General features: G+C 46.7%; 1 protein-coding gene across 8 annotated transcripts in view; it reads right to left on the bottom strand.

Moving 5' to 3' along the window:
* Positions 1-6,049, bottom strand: part of VPS13D (vacuolar protein sorting 13 homolog D) — a 245,762-nt gene extending 239,713 nt beyond the window's left edge. For 6 of the 8 annotated variants that reach the window (XR_004347228.1, XR_004347280.1, XM_032611841.1 and 3 more), the window contains exon 1: positions 1,923-2,019. Coding sequence is in view for 6 of the 8 variants with exons in the window: in XM_032611841.1 (XP_032467732.1) it covers positions 1,923-2,019 (97 nt within the window). In the remaining 2 variants the exon portion in view is untranslated. Of the gene's footprint in view, positions 1-1,922; positions 2,092-5,507; positions 5,642-5,958 lie in introns of those variants that run through there. The other 2 variants (XM_032608838.1, XM_032609572.1) reach the window with 2 other exon arrangements.
* Positions 6,050-18,475: the final 12,426 nt, after the last annotated feature.

The following is an 18,475-nucleotide window of genomic DNA, read 5'->3' as shown; positions in this document are numbered from 1 at the left end:
TTACTGGTAAATGGAGGAACTGGGATTCAAACCCAGTCTGGCTACAAAATCCATACCCTTGACCACTATTTCAGTCGCCTTTGCATCTTCCAAAGCATCTGTAAATATTTGCAGACAGACTGAAATAACATTCTTATTCCTATCTAGTACCCTCTGCCCCCAAACACTGCTTAACTATCTCATCAAGATCAACAAAAAGTGTCAACTCCTTTACAAGCCATTCTCTCAGTGCATTGCAATGCTCTAAAACTTTTCTGGCCAAGCATCGTGGTGTGCTTTGGAGCCATAAGGACGGAGTACCTAACTGACACAAGTTTTGAAAGAAAAAGCATTTTTCTATTCTGCAGAGAAACATTCCTCAAATTCCACAGGTTCATTAAAAGCCATAGAGAATAATTTTTAAGAAGAGATAAGCACAGAAACGCAGTAGAAAGCTTCAGAGATACACACAGCTGTCCTTACAAGATATGTTCTGTCTAAAATTGCTGAGATTAGAAATCTATTATTAGTATAGACTCCATGATTTGTCAGGTACCACAAATTTCTATTTATTCATTTCTTTAGCAAAGATCCTTCTTCTTACCACACCACTCTTGAGAAAGCCAGCTGTTATTAGCAATGTTGTTGCTAATAACAATGTTGCTCCTTCTAGGCCCTGTTACCTGCCCTGTACAACCTGGTTAGCTTCACAGTGTGTCTGAGAACTTCAATAAGTGACCAAAGAGGTGAACCTGACACTATTATTGTACTTTAAACACAGCCCCGCCCTGACAATTGGTCACTTTCACTTTCCACTAAGCAGCTGCCTTCTAGGAAAGGGCAGAAGGAAAAGCCGAAGAACAGGAAAGAACCCACTTCTGTTTCCAAAGAAAGGAAGGGAGCTGGGAGGTGCAACCGTGCTAGCTCGCCACCGCCTATTGCTGCTGTGATCGCTCCACTGGTTTAGGTGGGCCAGAAAACCCCGGAGAATGCTGCTTCTGGGAAGAGAAAATCACTGCACCCTGTGCTCAGACTATACACACATCTGGATCACTGCTAGCCCCACTAACCTGCCCTGGTCCACTTGCCAAAACTCATACTCCCAGGAAGCCCAGAAGGTTTCCACTATATCTGAGGCCTCCTTTCCTCTTTCTATGATTCTACATGTTTGCAAACTGACTTTATCTTCTTTCTCTAGATTTGTTAAAGGGTTCCACTTTGAGTTGAGCAAACAGAACTTAAATTAAAACAAGGAGAAGGAGAAGAAAGCCGCTTTCCAATCCCCACATCAAACCACTGGGCTGCATTTACACAGTATAGACCTGTAAAGGCTAAAATGTCTCAAGCTTTAGGTACGTTACTACTCAGCAAGACAAGAACTCAGAAATTCTGTTGGAAGACCCCACAGTAATGTATTTTAAAACTTCTACTGGGTGTCTATTACACACCAGCAGGATAGGAGCTTCAATGGTCACTCCATTTGATCCTTTTAGCGATGCTGTAAAGGTACATGACCCTCTTTTTCTAAAGAAACTGAGGCTCAGAATTTCAGTGACTTGTTCATGTAGCTAACAAGTAACACAGCAGGATTTGAAGCCGAAGCCAATGCCATTGTCACTACATCCTGGCTGCCTCCACAAAGCTTCATAAAACTAAAAAATTAACTGGGGTAAAGCACAGTCACCAGTAGCATGGTCTTCTTTTTTATTTTCCTTTTAATATTTAACAGTCCCCTAAAACCTACAACAATCCAGGTATATACTTAAGTTACCCTGTAATAATAATCAGTGTCATATGGAAGAACATTATTTCCTTTTACACATATTTAATACAAAGCCACCTGTCCATCGGGGTTTATTACTCTCAATACAACAAACAGAACATAAAAAATAGAAATGCAATTTGCAAAGCGTACTTCACCAAAAAGAGATACATGCACTCACCTTTCAGAAGCGCAACGGACAGCTGATCAGTGTTCAGGTTATTGACATATTTCCCTAGATAGGTATTGAGAACCCAGGCTACAAGACCTTCCAACATGACTATATCCTCAAGACAAGGTGTTTAAAACTCATGGATCATTATTTCTCTCTCTCATGGTCACAGAAGAATCTATGAAAGAAAAAAAAAAGGAAATGAACAGAAAAACCTGAAGGTTTTTCCAAGCTGATATCCTACTCTACCTGCCCTGAAGGTGGCTGGATGCAAATCACAGATTTAAGAAAAGATGGGGTGACCAATGTTCACTGCACCACTGTTTACAATAGCCAAGACATGGAGGCACCCTAAGTGTCCATCAACAGATGAATGGATAAAGAAGGTGTGGTGTATGTATATGTGTGTGTGTGTGTGTCTGTGTGTGTGTATATATATATATATATATATATATATATATATATATATATATAATAGAATACTACTCAGCCATAAAAAAGAAGGAAATATTATTTGCAGCAACATGCATGGACCTAGAGACTATCAAACTAAGTGAAGTCAGACAGAGAAAGACAAATATTATATGATATCGTTTATATGTGAAATCTGAAAAATAATATAAATGAATCTATATCCAAAAGAGAAACAGACTCACAGACATAGAAAACAAACTTATGGTTACTAAAGGGGGAAGAGGGGAGGGATAAATTAGGAGCATGGGATTAACAGACACACTAATATATATAAAATAGATAAGCAACAAGGGTTTACTGCATAACACAGGGAAGAATATTCAATACTGTATAATAACCTATATTAGAAAATAATCTGAAATATATATAACTGAATCACTTTGCTGTATACCTGAAACTACCACAATATTGTAAATCAACTATACTTCAATTTAAAAAAAAAAAAAGATGGGCTGCAAAGCACTGTGCGATGCCCCCACCAGTAAATGGAGGCCAAACCAACACATCTGCATTTTGACGCAGCTGCAAGGGATAGGCACTTATAAATTTACCAAAAATTACCTACAATTCAAAGCTGTGTATCTTTTCGATGTAACTGATTGTTAAACTGCTTGCTTTTGGTGACTGACCTGGGGACTAGACTGTCCTGATCAGAGGTTCTCATCCAGATGTGATACGGCAATGTCTAGAGACATTTTTGAGTATCACGACTGGGGGGATTGCTACTGGTACCTTGTGAGAAGAGACCATGGAGGCTGCTAAACTTCCTACAGTGCACGAGGTAACCCCCCGCAGCAATGAATTATCCAGCCCCAAATGCCAATAGTACCAAGGTTGAGAAACCCTCTCCTAGATTAAGGCAAAAATGGCCTAAGAGATTGCATCAATAAACTTCATATTCTGTACCGATCCTCTTTAAGCCTTCCCGAAATCAATTTTGCAAACCTCTTCATCAGGCTCATTCCTAAAATGATATAAGTGGAAGGGAGACAACAGTGGTTTATCGTTCTTCTTAACTGTCCTGGAGCTGCATTGCTGGTACCTGGACACCAGACAGTGCTGATACAAGGGACCCCCTTAGTCAGTAACTGCAGACAACAGAAATCCTCTGGTTCCAGCTGCAGTATTTACAGTCAGTGCTGATTTACTGCTGTCATTACAATAACTGCTGTTTATTAGCATTACAAAACAGAGATTATTTTTAGTATTCCGTAAAGTTAACATGAGGGAACTTGAGACACAAAAGTTTAAATGGGTTTCAAGATTGCTCAGCTAGTAGATCCTAGTTAGAACTGTGGGCTCCAAATCTTGCTCTGAGCCAAGCATGTCGGACACCAGCCCACCAAGCCTGACACTCCAGGTTTGCTGTGGCAGGCATCCCACTTGGAACCGGCCCTTTCGGGATCCTTTCCAAGCACTTTGCCCCATCTCCAGTTATTCACCTTAGTGCCAGGAGATACTCTTACCCCAACTGAGAAGCCTCCACCCACCAGAAACCCCCAAACACAAAGCTCTACAAGAGTTAACCTCCAGGAAAAATCTGTTTTTATTTGTCAATAGTGTCCTGCATTTCCAGAGAAGATTAACTTTTATTTGTCAACAACGACAGTAAAAACATAAGAAAATAAACAGCATTTGGAAAAATACTAATTTCTTTCCAAAGATCTCTTTCAAAGCTACATTTTTATGTAAAATTAGGAATCTGCTAAAAATTACTGCATACACTTATTTTTTGGTTTTTTTTTTGTTTTTTTTTTTTTTGCGGTACGCGGGCCTCTCACTGTTGTGGCCTCTCCCGTTGCGGAGCACAGGCTCCGGACGCGCAGGCTCAGCGGCCATGGCTCACGGGCCCAGCCGCTCCGCGGCATGTGGGATCTTCCCAGACCGGGGCACGAACCCGCGTCCCCTGCATCGGCAGGCGGACTCTCAACCACTGCGCCACCAGGGAAGCCCTGCATACACTTATTTAAAGAAGAGATTACAAGAACAAATTTCTTAAAATAAGAAATGTTTAACAGCCTGAGTAAAGGAAACACTTCTTTCTATAACTTTAAATGAGTAAACCTACAAAAACAAAACACGAACCTGACTAACCTAGTCTTACTATGTAGAGTCCAAACACACTTAGGCAAAGAGCCAAAGTTGGAAAACTCTTCACTTCTGAAGTGGCTGCCATTGATTCTGGTCCTAAATGCCAACAAACTCTCTCTGGTGCCATCCACAAGTGCTCTCCTCATAAAGGGAAACAACCGTCAGTTTGTACACAAGATCTGGCCCTACCTTACCTTCCCTGAAGGTGGACGAATGCAAAGCACTGATTAAAAGAAGATGGGGTAAGAAACACTATAAAACGCCCTGTGCAGTAAGTATATTGAGGCCCAAGCTAGACGGCATCCATTAGCTCTGCTAAGCATCTAGAGCAGGTTTGAGGCCACTTCAAGGATTCCGTTAAGGAATCCGGTGTCAGGAAAGGCCGCCAGACTGGCCAGAATCCCAAAGTGTTTTTACACTCTGGTCCATCAGGGTTTCTAGGCCTGGTACTAACCCCACCTGGCCTCCCCTAATCGGTGGAGCAGGTGACACTGGGGATCAGTGCTCAGCCTACCGGTGGGCAGACAGCCGGCCATGACCTTGAGCCAGGCCCCTCCCTCGAGGAGCGGCTGGAGCCCTGGAGCCCCGAGTAGGAAGGGCTGGCAACAGGACGCGGGAGCGGAGGCGGCGGGGCTGAGGGCTGCCGGCCCTGCGGGCTGCCGGCCCTGCGAGCTCGGACATCGGAGGCCGGAGAGGGGCGGAGGCCCGGCAGGAAGGAGACTGCCCAGGAGGCGAGGCTCCTCCAGCCCGCCTGCCGCCCCTCTGCTCTCAGAACCCTAAGCCCGGCTCCAGGGGACGGAGAGCCCACCTCCCAGATACAGCCTGAAAGGAACACAGCCGCGCGTCCCAGCCCCGGAAGGAGGAGCTCAGCCAGGATGTGACCCCGGGAGGCGAGGGATAAAGAGAGGTTTGAGGCCTGATGTCCCATCCCAGAACGAGACCCCAGAAGGCTGGAGAAGGGGATGTTTAAGACTCTCTGGAGCCCTGACTGGAGCCATGTTCTTGGGCATAAGGCAGGGGAGCTCATACCCTGGGCTCCCGCGTGAAGACCGAGGCTCCGGCGGGGAGACGCGGCCTGACACCCCCTCGATCCCAGGGCACCAGGCTGCCCCGACCCGGAAAAGCGTGCGGGTCCGGCGGGGGTTCAAACTCCCCAGAACACGGACGCCGAAGTCCCGGGAGGCTCAGGACGCCCGAGCATATGGCTCCGGTGCCCGCAGGGCCTCGGACTCGAGAGTCCCGGTGAGGGCGGGGCGCTCGGGGCCGTCTGGGGCTCGGACACCCCAGGAATCCCCCGAGGAGCTTAGACGGCCGGAGGGCCGGACGCCGGGGTCCCCGGGCTCCCAGCGCAGCGCTCCGCCCGGGCGGGCCGGGGCCTCCAGGTCTGAAGCGAAGTCGGAGCGGTCGACCGCAGGTCCACGCCCGCCCTGCGGCCCGCGGCCCTGCTCGCCGCCCGGCGCCGCCCCGCCTCGGCCCGTACCTGTAGGTGTCCCGGACCGCCCGCCCCAGCCAGGCACTGCGCGGCGCTTCCTCGTCGCAGCTCCTCAATGGCGCTGGCCCGCTGCGCTCAGACCCGCCCCGACCCGACCAATCGAGCGGGCGACGCGCCTGCGCCTGGCCAGCCGAGCGCCGAGTCATCGAGGAGGCGCCCCCTGGCGCCCGCGGCCGCTCCTGCAGGGCTGTCCGCCCTTCCAGGGCTCGCAGGTGCTGGGGCTGAAGCGGTAGAAAGGCCCAAACAGCCCCCCCATTTTACAGCGCGGAGGTAAACCGAGTCCGGGGGAAGGATAATATATAGGACATATTGGCTCAGAAGTATTAGAACCCAGAATTCTTCCGTCTACAACGACCCGCCCGCAACCTGTTCGCCACTTATCAGCCGCAGGAGTCTGTTAAAACATAATTAATACCATGCCACTTTCCTGGTTAAAACCTCTTCCGCATTATACTTAAGTTAAAACCCACCTCCTCAGAGAGCCGACACCAAGATCCTACTGAATTTGTTCCATTTGCATTTCTGCCACTCTTTCCCGGGCCCGCTCTGTCCCAGCATCCTTCAGTTCCTGCCCCGGGACTTTTGCATTTGCATCTCTCTACTTAGGATGCTTTTACCCTAACTGCTGTCCAATGGGAATATAATGCAAGCCACATAGTACATTTATTTAGTCGGTACATTTTTTGCAGGAAAAAGAAAAAGGTGAAATTAATAATATATTTTATTTAATCCAATATGTTCTAAATATTATCATCTCAACCTGTAACCAACAGAAAAAAATTATTAATGAGATATTTTGGGGTTTTTTTATATTAGTTTTTAAAATCTGGTGTCTATTTTACGCTACTGCACATCGTAATACAAACTAGCTACATTTCAAGTGCTCAGTAGACTTGTATGACTACAGGGCAACTCTGGATAATCAAACAGGCCACTCCTTGCTTCAAATATTCCATCTGAGAGAGGATTTCTCTGCTGCCGTATCTGAAGTTCCCCTCATCCATTACCCTGTTATATTATCTTAACAGAATGCTGCCTGAGATGAGATCATCTTATTTGTTTATACCTATGTTATCTTTCATCACCCTGAAAGTTCACTGACAGCAGAAATTATGTCTTTTTCACAAATGTTTCCTCAGTACCTAGACATGGCCTAGCACAGAAAAGGCCCAATGCTATGAAAGAATGAACAAATGAACGCCTCATCTTGGATTATCACCAGAAGGGCAGGAAGAACATCTCAGGCTCACAAAAAGTCAGAAGACGCAGGACACAAGCTGGCAAGGTTGCAAGACTATCTATTTACCATGACATTTATCAGCCCTCATGATGCTAAGCTAATGAAGGTGCCTGTGGGCTGACTCACTCCCAAGCAAGGCCTGAGTTTCTCTGAGGTGGGGGTCAACCCATCAGAATCTCAACACTGGGTCCCCCCAGAAGCTGAGGTTTGGCTGTAAAACCCTAGACTCCACAGAAGGCAGAAGGGAAGGCAGCCATCAGAGCTGAAGGAGCTCAGGGTCCAGATCTTCCAACACAGAGACACCTGACTGTACCTGGGGAGTTTATTTAAAACGCAGATGCCAGGGCACCATTCCTTCAACCAGTATCACTGAGAGTCTTTGGGCCTCGGTCCCTTATCAATCTTAACATACGTTTACCACACAGCCATCCCACTCCCAGGTATTTACGCAAGAGAAATGAAAGCACATGTGCATGCAAAGACTTATACACAAATATTCACAGCAGCTTTATTCATCATAGCCCAAAACAGGAAATAATCAAAATATCCATCAAGAGGAGAATGGATAAAGATATTGCAGGGACTTCCCTGGTGGTCCACTGGGTAAGACTCCACGCCCCAGTGCAGGGAGTCTGGGTTCAGTCCCTGGTCAGGGAACTAGATCCTGCATGCGTGCTGCAACTAAGAAGTCCACATGCCTCAACTAAGAGTCCGCATGCCACAACTAAAGATCCCACATGCCGCAACAAAGATCCCGCATGCTGCAATTAAGACCCAGTGCAGCCAAAATAAATAAATAAATATTTTAAATGTTTATAAAAGAAGAAAAGAGATTGCCATGGACCCATACAGTGGAATACTACTCAGCAGTAAAAAGGAGCAAACTGCTGAGACAGATACTATCTTGGAGGAAGCTCAAAAGTATTAGCTTTGTGAAAAAAGCCAGACCACGCAAGGCCATGTACCGTAATGATTTAATTTCTATGCTATTCTAAACTAGGATGGCACAAGCAGATCAGTGGTGGCCAGAGGACAGGGGTGGAGGGAGGGGATTGACTAGGAAGGGACAGGAGGGAACTTTTCAGGGTGATGGGGCTGTTCTGGATCTTGATGGTTGCGATGATCGTGAGTCTGTATACAGTTGTCAAAGTTCACTGAAGTGTGCACTTAAAACTGAAATTGCATTTTCTGTTCATTATTCCTCAATAAAGCTGATATTTAAAAGATCTCCTCCCTCCTGGGGCTTACATACCAGCGAGGGAGGAGAGACGGAGAACAAACAAAGTCAGCATAAAATATAGAGTGAACAGGATGGTGATGGGCACTAAAGAGAGAAATAACGCAAGGAAGCAAGGTAGGAAGGAGGACTGTACAGTTTTAGATGGAGGCCTCAGTGGGAAGAACTGGCCCCCAAGGGTTCAAGTTCAGGGAGTCTGCAGGGGGACCCAGCTCCCCAGGTGATGGGTTTGGAAATGCAGAGCTGGTCCAAAGCCCTTATTGTACAGAAGGGGAAACTGAGGACTAGGAAGGGGAAGGAATTAAAGTCATGCAGAGAGACCATAGGACAATGCAGGACTCTGCTGTGAGCCTGAATCCCTCTCCATAATGGCCTCAGCCTTTCCTGCATCAGCCCACAGCCCTGAGCTTCAATTATTAGAGCAAAATTTATACTCGTTATGGACAAAACAGGGAACAGAGAGGTCAAATGTTGTCCTGGCAGAAGGAAAGGGGTTGTGTTGGCCACAGGGAAGGTCCTCCCATGGTCCCCCACCCATGCTGTGGCCTCCAAAGCTGCAAGTTTCTGACACATAACAGGTGAGGGGCTGCAGGAGATGGGGGATGTCCTTAATTACCATCCACACTAGACTCTGAGATGTATGTTGGCCCAGAAGGGCCAGGTTTTCTGGGGCAGGCAGATTTGAGGGGCCCTGCTCAGTACTCCCCAATATCAGGCCCCTCCCTACCCAGGCTTCAGATCATCTGGACCAGAGTGGCTGCAGACAGTCAGCCAAAACTGCTGGAGAAATGTTCCTTTTGGCCCACACAAAACCTTAAAATAATTGAAGTTAAGTTACATTTTAAAAGCTCGAGATCACTTGTGAAAATCTATATTTGGAGCTTCTCTAGAAAAAAAAAAAAAAAAGGAAGAATTGGCAATGGTGGAACCCCCATCCTCCCTAGGCTTACATTCGTTCATTTATTCTTTCACCATTTATTGAGCACCTCCTATACACTAGGCACTCTTCTAGGCACTTGGGGCTACATCACTGAGCAAAACAGACATATTTTTGTCTACAAAAATGCCCTGTTGGAGTTTGTATTCTAGCAAGAGGAGCAGACGGTGAGCAATAAATATAACACATGTAAATTATACAATATTTGAGAAGGTGATAAGTACTGTAAGAGTCCCATGGGAGAGGCAGGCATCTTAGGGGAGAGGGAGCTATAATTTTACATATGAATGAATCAGATCCAGAAGTTTCCACGGCAGCACTGTCCAATAGAAATATAATGCAAGCCACACACGTAATTCTAAATGCTCTAGCGGCCACACTGAGTGAAAAGAAACAGGTGAAATTAGTGTCAATATTTTATTTAACCTAACATCTCCAAAATAGTATCATTTCAACATGTAATCAGTATACAAATTATTACTGAGCTATTTTATATACGTTTTGTACTAAGTCTTCAAAATTCAGTATTTGTATTTGACAGTGCGGGTCCAGAGTCTCTTGAGAAAATGCAGACAGCCTGGGCAGGGGTGGTACCGTCACTCTGTGGGAAGAAGGACAAGGCACAGACCATAGCTCAGGGGTCAGCCCCATCATCTTACAGAGGGATTCTGAGCTCCAGAGAGGGACGGTGGCTACTCCAAGTTCACACAGCAGGTTATGGGTGGAGCTAAGGTACAATCGCAGGACTCTTAACCTTTAGGTTTGCCCTGAGCAAACGCCCAGCTTTCCAGATGCTGCCTGGTTTCTGGTTTCTGAACATAGAGCTCCAGGTGGAGCAGAGAAGTCCCCAGAGAGAGAGAAAATTCTACAGAGCTGGTTATCAGGAGCCTCCCACAGTAAACAGACTGTCCACCCAACTCAACTCCTTAGATGAGTATCAAGCCCAGACAGTCCTGCCCTCCTCTGCATGGCAGAGATAATGGGTACCTTTCCTATCTCCCGGAGCAATTATGGAGATAAAATAACCGAAGCTCGGTTTCCCAACTCTTAGAGCAGGCAATGCTCAGATCTCTTCCATGATGTGGGAAATAAAACCCAACATCCTTCCCCTGGCTTCTGAAGACACCCTCTTGACCTCATGTCCTGTCCCCGGGGTTCCAAGGCTGTCCCACCCTCCCTTTACCAAGGCCTCTGCTCAAATACCAGCTCCTCAGAGAAGCCTTCCTGAACTCCCCTTGCAAACCAGCAATACCCCCACTCCCGTCTGTCCCCTTACGTTGCTTTATTTTTCTTCTTAGCACTCACCACGGGCATAGTCTACACATATTTTTTCACACAGTCCCTCCTAGCGTGCCAGCTCCAGCTGGCATTCTGTTGCATCCCCAGGACCACCACCCCCAACACACAAAAATAGCCACTTATATTTACTGGACACTTACTATGTGTCAGGCACAATTCCAAGTATTTCACGGATAGTAGTTCATGCATTAATCCCTTACTCTGAGGGACGTAATATTTTAACCTCATTTTAGAGATAAGGAGAGTGAGGCACAGAGAAGGTCATTAACTTGCCTGAGGTCACACAAACAGGAGGTGGTGGAGCCAGGATTCACACCTGGAAAGGTGGACTTTAAGGCCCACAACTCTTGACTTCTGTGCTAATCCATCAGGGCGCCCCATAACAATCATGCCTGAATGCAGACCAAATGAAGAGGAATCCACAAGTTGCTTGCTCCCATCTGTGCTGGCCTCTACCTCACTGAAACCACTTGTTCTGTCTCAGTTAAAGAAAAGAAAGAAGCAGGAGGGTCTTCAACTGGCCCATTTTGACTGGTTAACCCATCAGGCAGGTGGCTGCCTTCAGTTACTCCAGATTTACCCACTGCGATATTGTGGTTTATAATAAGAAGTATATATTTGATCTTCATCCTCCATTCCTGGCTCACAACTCTTAAAAAATCTTTGGAATTTCCCAAGTGATGAGAGCAATGGAACATCTTTTGTTCAAATATTTGTCCTTGGGTCCTCATTTCTGAAGTAGCTCCAGAGCCATAAAGGCAAAACCAGTGTCTTGTTATTCATATCAAACCCCTTTCAGTCATAAGCCTAAGTTTATGTTAATAGGTGGCTTTTGGAAAGCCCCTAAGGATGAGGGCTGGTTGCCAGGGGAATGAACCACGTGATTAGAGGGTTGGAACTTTCCACCTCAGCCCCTTACCTCTGGGCTGGGAAGAGGGGCTGGAGGCTGAGTCAATCACCAATGGCCAGTGATTCTATCAAGCATGCCTATTAATGAAGCCTCCCTAAAACCCCAAAAGGACGGGGTTCAGAAAGCGTCCCGCCGAACAAGTGGATGGACTGGGAGGGTGGTGCACCCCGAAAGAGCGTGCAAGCCCCGGCCCCTTCTCACATAAACGTTGCCCTTTGCATCTCTTCTGTCTGGCTCTTCCTGAATCTGAGCTGTATCCTTTGTAATAAGCTGGTAGCCTAATAAGTAAACTGTTTTCTTGAGTCCTATGAGCTGCTTTAGCAAAGTAATGAAACCAAAGTTGGTTGTCGTATAAGAGGTCGGTCGGAAGCACAGGTAACACCTGGACCTGTGATTGGTGTGTGAAATGAAGGCGGTCTTGTGGGAGTGAGCCCTTAACCTGTGAGATCTAGCGCTACCTCTGGGTAGCTACAAGTGTTCAGTGAGTCCCTTTGCCCACTGCCCACCTTAGCAGGACAGGGGAAGCCCTTTAGACCTGGCCCCTCTCTTTCCCTCTCACTGTGCCCCATCCTAGCCCCAGGTCATGCTCCAGCCCTCCCTCCATTCGTCAGGCCTCTTCTCCAAGTCACCTCTCTGGTCCCTTCCCGGATGTCCTGATCCAGGAGGGGGATCCCCCAATCCTTCCGTTCTCTGTGGCCAGCTTCATTTTCCTCATATAGAAAGGAGACAGGGCTTCCCTGGTGGCGCAGTGGTTGAGAGTCCGCCTGCCGATGCAGTGGACGCGGGTTCGTGCCCCGGTCCGGGAGGATCCCGCATGCCGCGGAGCGGCTGGGCCCGTGAGCCGTGGCTGCTGGGCCTGCGCGTCCGGAGCCTGTGCTCCTCAACGGGAGAGGCCACAGCAGTGAGAGGCCCGCCTACCGCAAAAAAAAAAAAAAAGAAAGGAGACAGACTTTGTAGAAACTCTAAGTTGAAATTTTAATGTGGCTTGGATGTGTGCGTGAATCCATTTTTAGAAAATACTACTTCCATCAATTATGGCCCAGCCATAATTAATGAGTTAGGTATACTGTACTTAAGAGCAGTACCCCATAAACATGAGTGGGAATGAGAGCTCTATCCTGGGATGCTGTCTGGTGCAAAGAAAAAGTAGATTAGATGCTATTAAGAAGCATGTAATACCCCTAATCTAATACTTGTACCATCTGCTGTAAGCCATTTGTGTGTTTTCTTATTGTCTCTCTTCCCAGCCATTTGTTTTAGTCGTTGCTGTATCCCAACACCTAGAGCAGCGCCTGCTGTGAAGTAGGAGCTCAGTAAATACTTACCCGTTCAAACACTGGGAGCCGGCAGGATGCATTTGTGGTACTTAAAGCCATGACGCTGGATGGGACTCGCAGGGGAGGGTGTGGGAGGTGGAGAAGATGCCCAAGGGCCGAGATGAGGAGGGAGAAGCAAAGGAGGCAGAAGGAGCCCCCGAGACGAGCCGGCAGGAGAGCCAGGGCTGTGTGTGCTGCTGGAAGCCGGTGAGCAGCAGTGTTTCAGGGAGGGGGCTGGTCACTTGGGTCAAACGCTGCCCACAGGGGGAGTGAGAGGAGACCTGAGAGCCTCTGTGACTCAAGCAGCAGGGTTAGTGTCAGCAGCGACCCGGCCAGTAGAGTTTTAGTGGTGAGGTGGACACAGCCTCACTGGTGTGAGCTCAAGAGAAAATGAAAGAAGATAAATTGGAGACAGACAGTGAATGCCGACAGACAACATTTTCTACGTGTTTTGCTGTTAGGAGTAGCTGGGAGTTCCTTGGCAGTCCAGTGGTTAGGACTCAGCACTTTCACCTCCATGGCCCTGGGTTCAATCCCTGGTCCAGAAACTAAGATCCTACAAACTGTGCAGTGTGGCCAAAAAAACAAAACAAAACAAAACAGTAGCTGGGAAATCTGACAGTAACTGAAGGGAGAATTGTTTGCAAGGAGGTTTTGCTGTTTGTAATTGTAGCGAAATGCACATAACATAAAATCTGCAATCTCAATCATTCCTGAGAGAACAGTTCAGTGGCCTTAAGTACAGGCACACCTTGTTTTATTGCATTTCCCTTTATTGTGCTTTGCAGATACTGCGTTTTTTACAAACTGAAGATTTGTGACAACTGTGCGTCTAGCAAGTCTATCGGTGCCATTTTTCCAAAAGCATTTGCTCACTTTGTATCTCTGTGTCACGTTCTGGTAATTCTTGAAATATTTCGGGAATTCCCTGGTGGTCTAGTGGTTAGGACTCCACGCTTTCACTGCCGAGGGCCCTGGATTCGATCCCTGGTTGGAGAACTGAAATCCTGCAAGCCCGTGGCATGGCCAAAAATTTTTAAATTCTTGAAATATTTCAAACTTTTTCATTATTATTATATTTGTAATGGTGAAATGTGATCAGTGATTTTTGATGTTATTATTGCAATTGTTTGGGGGGCATCCAAAACCACGCCCATATAAGATCAAACCAGCCACAACAATGCCTTAAGCCAAAGCCTAACCCAGAGCAAGGCTCTAACTTTCTTCAATTCTAGGAAGGCTGAGGGAGGTGAGGAGATGCCAGAAGAAAAGTTTGAAGGCAGCAGGGGTTGGTTCACGAGGCGGAAGGAGAGAAGCCGTCTCCATAACATAAAAGTGCCACGTGAAGCAGCGAGTGCTGATATAAAAGCTGCAGCACGTCATCCTGAAGATCTTGCTAAGACAATGAATGAAGGTGGCTCTGCTAAACAACAGATTTTCAACGTAGCTGAAACAACCTTCTATTGGAAGACGGTGGCATCTAGGACTTTCATAGCTAGAGAGGAAAAGTCAGTGCCTGGCTTCAAAGATTCAAAGGGCAGACTGACTCTCTTGTTAGGGGTTAATGTAGCTGATGACTTTAGGTTAAAGTCAAGGCTCACTTTACCATTATGAAAATCCTAGGGCCCTTAAGAATTATGCTAAATCTACTCTGTCCGTGCTCTATAAATCCAACAAAACCTGGATTGACAGCACATCTGTCTACAACATGGTTTACTAAATATTTTAAGCCCACTGTTGAGATCTACTGCTCAGAAACAAAGATTCCTTCCAGATATTACTGCTCATTGACAATGCACCTGGTCACTCATGAGCTCTGATGGAGATTAATGTCTTCGTGCCTGCTAACAGAATACCCATTCTGCAGCTCATGGATCAAGGAGTAATTTCAACTTTCAAGTCTTATTATTTAAGAAATACATTTTGGGGGCTTCCCTGGTGGCGCAGTGGTTGAGAGTCCACCTGCTGATGCAGGGGACGCGGGTTCGTGCCCCGGTCCGGGAAGATCCCACATGCCGCGGAGCGGCTGGGCCCGTGAGCCATGGCCGCTGAGCCTGCACGTCCGGAGCCTGTGCTCCACAATAGGAGAGGCCACAGCAGTGAGAGGCCCGCGTACCGCAAAAAAAAAAAAAAAAAAAAGAAATACATTTTGTGTGGCTATAGCTGCCATACATAGTGAGTCCTCTGATGGATCTGGGCAAAGTCAGCTAAAAAACCCTTCTGGAAAGGAGTCACCATTCTAGATGCCATTAAGACCATTCATGATTCATGAGATGAGGTCAAAATATCAACCTTAATAGGAGTTTAGAAAAAGTTGATTCCAATGTTCACTGATGACTTCGAGGGATTTAAGACTTCCGTGGAGGAATAACGGCAGATGTGGAAGAAATAACAAAAGAAGTAGAATTAGAAGTGGAGACTGAAGATGTGACTGAATTGCTGCAATCTCACAATAAAACTTGAATGGATGAGGACTTGCTTCTTATGGATGAGCAAAAACAAGTGGGTTTTTTGAGATGGAATGTCCTCCTGGTACAGGTGATACGAAGATTGTTGAAATGACAGCAGGGAGTTTAGAATCTTATATAAACGTAGTTGATAAAGCAGCTGTAGGGTTTGAGAGGATTGACTCCAATTTTTTTTTTTTTTTGCGGTACGCGGGCCTCTCACTGTTGTGGCCTCTCACTATTGTGGCCTCTCCTGTTGCGGAGCACAGGCTCTGGACGCGCAGGCTCAGCGGCCATGGCTCACGGGCCCAGCCGCTCCGCGGCATGTGGGACCTTCCCGGACCGGGGCACAAACCTGTGTCCCCCGCATCGGCAGGCAGACTCTCAACCACTGCGCCACCAGGGAAGCCCAGACTCCAACTTTTAAAGAAGTTCTACTGTGGGTAAAATGCTATCAAACAGCTGTGTATGCTACAGAGAAATCGTCTGCGAAAAGAAGAGTCAATCAATGCAGCAAACTCCATTGTTGTCTTATTTTTAAAAATAAGAACCTTCAACAACCACCGCCCTGATCAGTCAGCAGCATCAACATCAAGGCGAGACCCTCCACCAGCAAAAAGATTACGACTCACTGAAGGCTCGGATGATGGTTGGCATTTTTTAGCAATAAAGTTTTGCTTTTTGTTTTTGCTTTGGCTGCCTTGGGTCTTTGTTGCTGCACGCGGGCTTTTCTCTAGTTGCGACGAGCGGGGGCTGCTCTTTGTTGCGGTGTGCGGGCTTCTCATTGCGGTGGCTTCTCTTGTTGCGGAGCATGGGCTCTAGGTGCGCGGGCTTCAGTAGTTGTGGCACTCGGGCTCAGTAGTTGTGGCTCGCGGGCTCTAGAACGCAGGCTCAGTAGTTGTGGCGCACGGGCTTAGTTGCCCCACAGCATGTGGGATCTTCCTGGACCGGGGCTCGAACCCGTGTCCCCTGCACTGGCAGGTGGATTCTTAACCACTGCACCACCAGGGAAGTCCAATGAAGTATTTTTAAATTAAGGTATGTACATTGTTTTTCTAGACATAATGCTATTGCACACTTAATAAACTACAGTATAGTGTAAACGTAAATTTTATATACACTGGGAAACCAAAAAATTTATGTGACTCGCTTTATTGTGGTGGTCTGGAACCAAACCTGCACTCTCTCCAAGGTACGCCTGCATATTCACCATGTTGGGCAACCATCACCACCATCCGTGTCCCTAACTCTTTTCATCTTACAAAATTGAAAATTCTGTACCCAGTAAACATTAACTCCGAATACCCCTCTCCCCCCAGCCTCTGGCAACCCCCATTCTACTTTCTGTCTCTCTGAATTTGGCTGCTCTGGGGGCCTCATATAAGTGGAATCATACGTTATTTGTCTTTTTGTGACTGGCTTCTTTCACTTAGCATAATGTCTGTGAGGTCCATCCATGTTGCAGAATGTGTCAGAATTTCTTTCCTTTTTAAGGCTGAATAATATTCTATTGTATAAATATACCATCTTTTGTTTACCCATTCTCCCATCCATGGACCCTTGGTTTGCTGCCACCTTTTAGCTATTGTGAATAATGCTGCAATGAACACTGGCATTTGAGTATCTGTTTGCATCTCTGCTTTCAATTCTTTGGGGTTTAATCAGAATTAGAATCACTGGATCATACAGCAATTCCCTATTTAATTTTTCTGAGAAACCACCGTACTGTATTCCATAGCATCTGCACCAGTTTACTTTCCCACCAGCAATGCAAAAGGGTTCCAGTTTCTCTACATCTTCACCAATGCTTCCTTCCTTCCTTTTTTCTTTCTTTCTCTTTCCTCTTCCTTTTCCTTCCTTCCTTTTTTCTTTCTTTCTTTTTTCCTCTTCCTTTCTTTTCTTTCTTCCTTCCTTCCTTCTTTTCTTTCTTTCTTCCTTCCTTCCTTCCTTCCTTCCTTTCTTTCTTTCTTTCCTTCCTTCCTTTCTCCCCTCCCTCCCTCCCTCCCTCCCTCCCTCCCTCTCTCTTTCTTTCTTTTTATATTTGCCATTCTAATGGGTATGAGGGAGTAAGTTGTTTTTTACATGGAAGAATCATTCGTATGTTTGCATGCAGGCAGGAAAGATCTGGGAGACCAGGAAGTTGATGCTAAAGGAAGGAGAGAGGAGAGGTGCTGGAGCAATGTCCTAGAGTTGGGAGAGATGCTGAGATCCCGAGATATGTGTTCTCTTCTCTTATTTTATCTCCTCAGTGAAATGGGCAGCCAGGTAACCAGGTGACGGTAATGGTGGGGTGAGGTCAGAGGTTTGAGGAGAGAAGACACGGTGTGAGATAGTCTCTCTAAAAGAGTGTATGGATGGTGGAGGTTGGGAGGCTGGATAATGGCTCCCAGAAAGACAATGACGCCCGAATCCCTGAAATCTGTGAATGTAACCTGGCAGGATCTTGAGATGGGGAGATTCTCCTCGATTCCCTGGGTGGGGCCAACGTAGTCACATGTGGGAGGCTGAGGGAGATTTGACTATGGAAGGTATTACACTGCTGGCTTTGAGAATGGGGGAAGGAGCCACACCCCAAGGAATGAAGGTGCCTCTAGAAGCTGAAGGTAAGGAAACGAATTCTCCCCTAGAGGCTCCAGAAACAGACTCCCCTTTACAGCCTAGCCTCCCTGGTGACCCCTTGATTTTCGACTTCTGATTCCAGAACTACAGAGAACTTATCTTGTTTTAAGCCACTAAGTTTGCCTCATTTGTTACAGCAGCGATAGTGAACCCAGGCAGGACCCTGTGGGGCTCCTGGGCAAGGAAGCCTTTCTGTGTCCCCCATTTCTTGATTGTAGGGAATAGACTCCAGCCTTCATGACCTTCCCTGACTCCCAAAGAGCAGATTCGAACAGTTGCTAATCAGGAAAGGCTGGGGGATGCAGAGAAAAGGGAGGAGCAGTCAAGAAGCAATAGTGCAGCCTTGGGGCAGGGTCCTGGTCCCACCTCAAGGGATACACATGACAATATCTTTGAGCTCTTCTGCAGAACTAAAACCCCCAACAAATGTAAGATGTTAACTACTTGATGAAGCATTCTTCATTCCAGAGAAGGTCATGGCTTGGCAACTCCACCCGTAA

This window comes from Phocoena sinus, chromosome 1 (genome assembly GCF_008692025.1).
Source record: "Phocoena sinus isolate mPhoSin1 chromosome 1, mPhoSin1.pri, whole genome shotgun sequence".
Classification (NCBI taxonomy): Eukaryota; Metazoa; Chordata; class Mammalia; order Artiodactyla; family Phocoenidae; genus Phocoena; species Phocoena sinus.
This window is presented reverse-complemented; position numbering and strand designations above follow the sequence as displayed.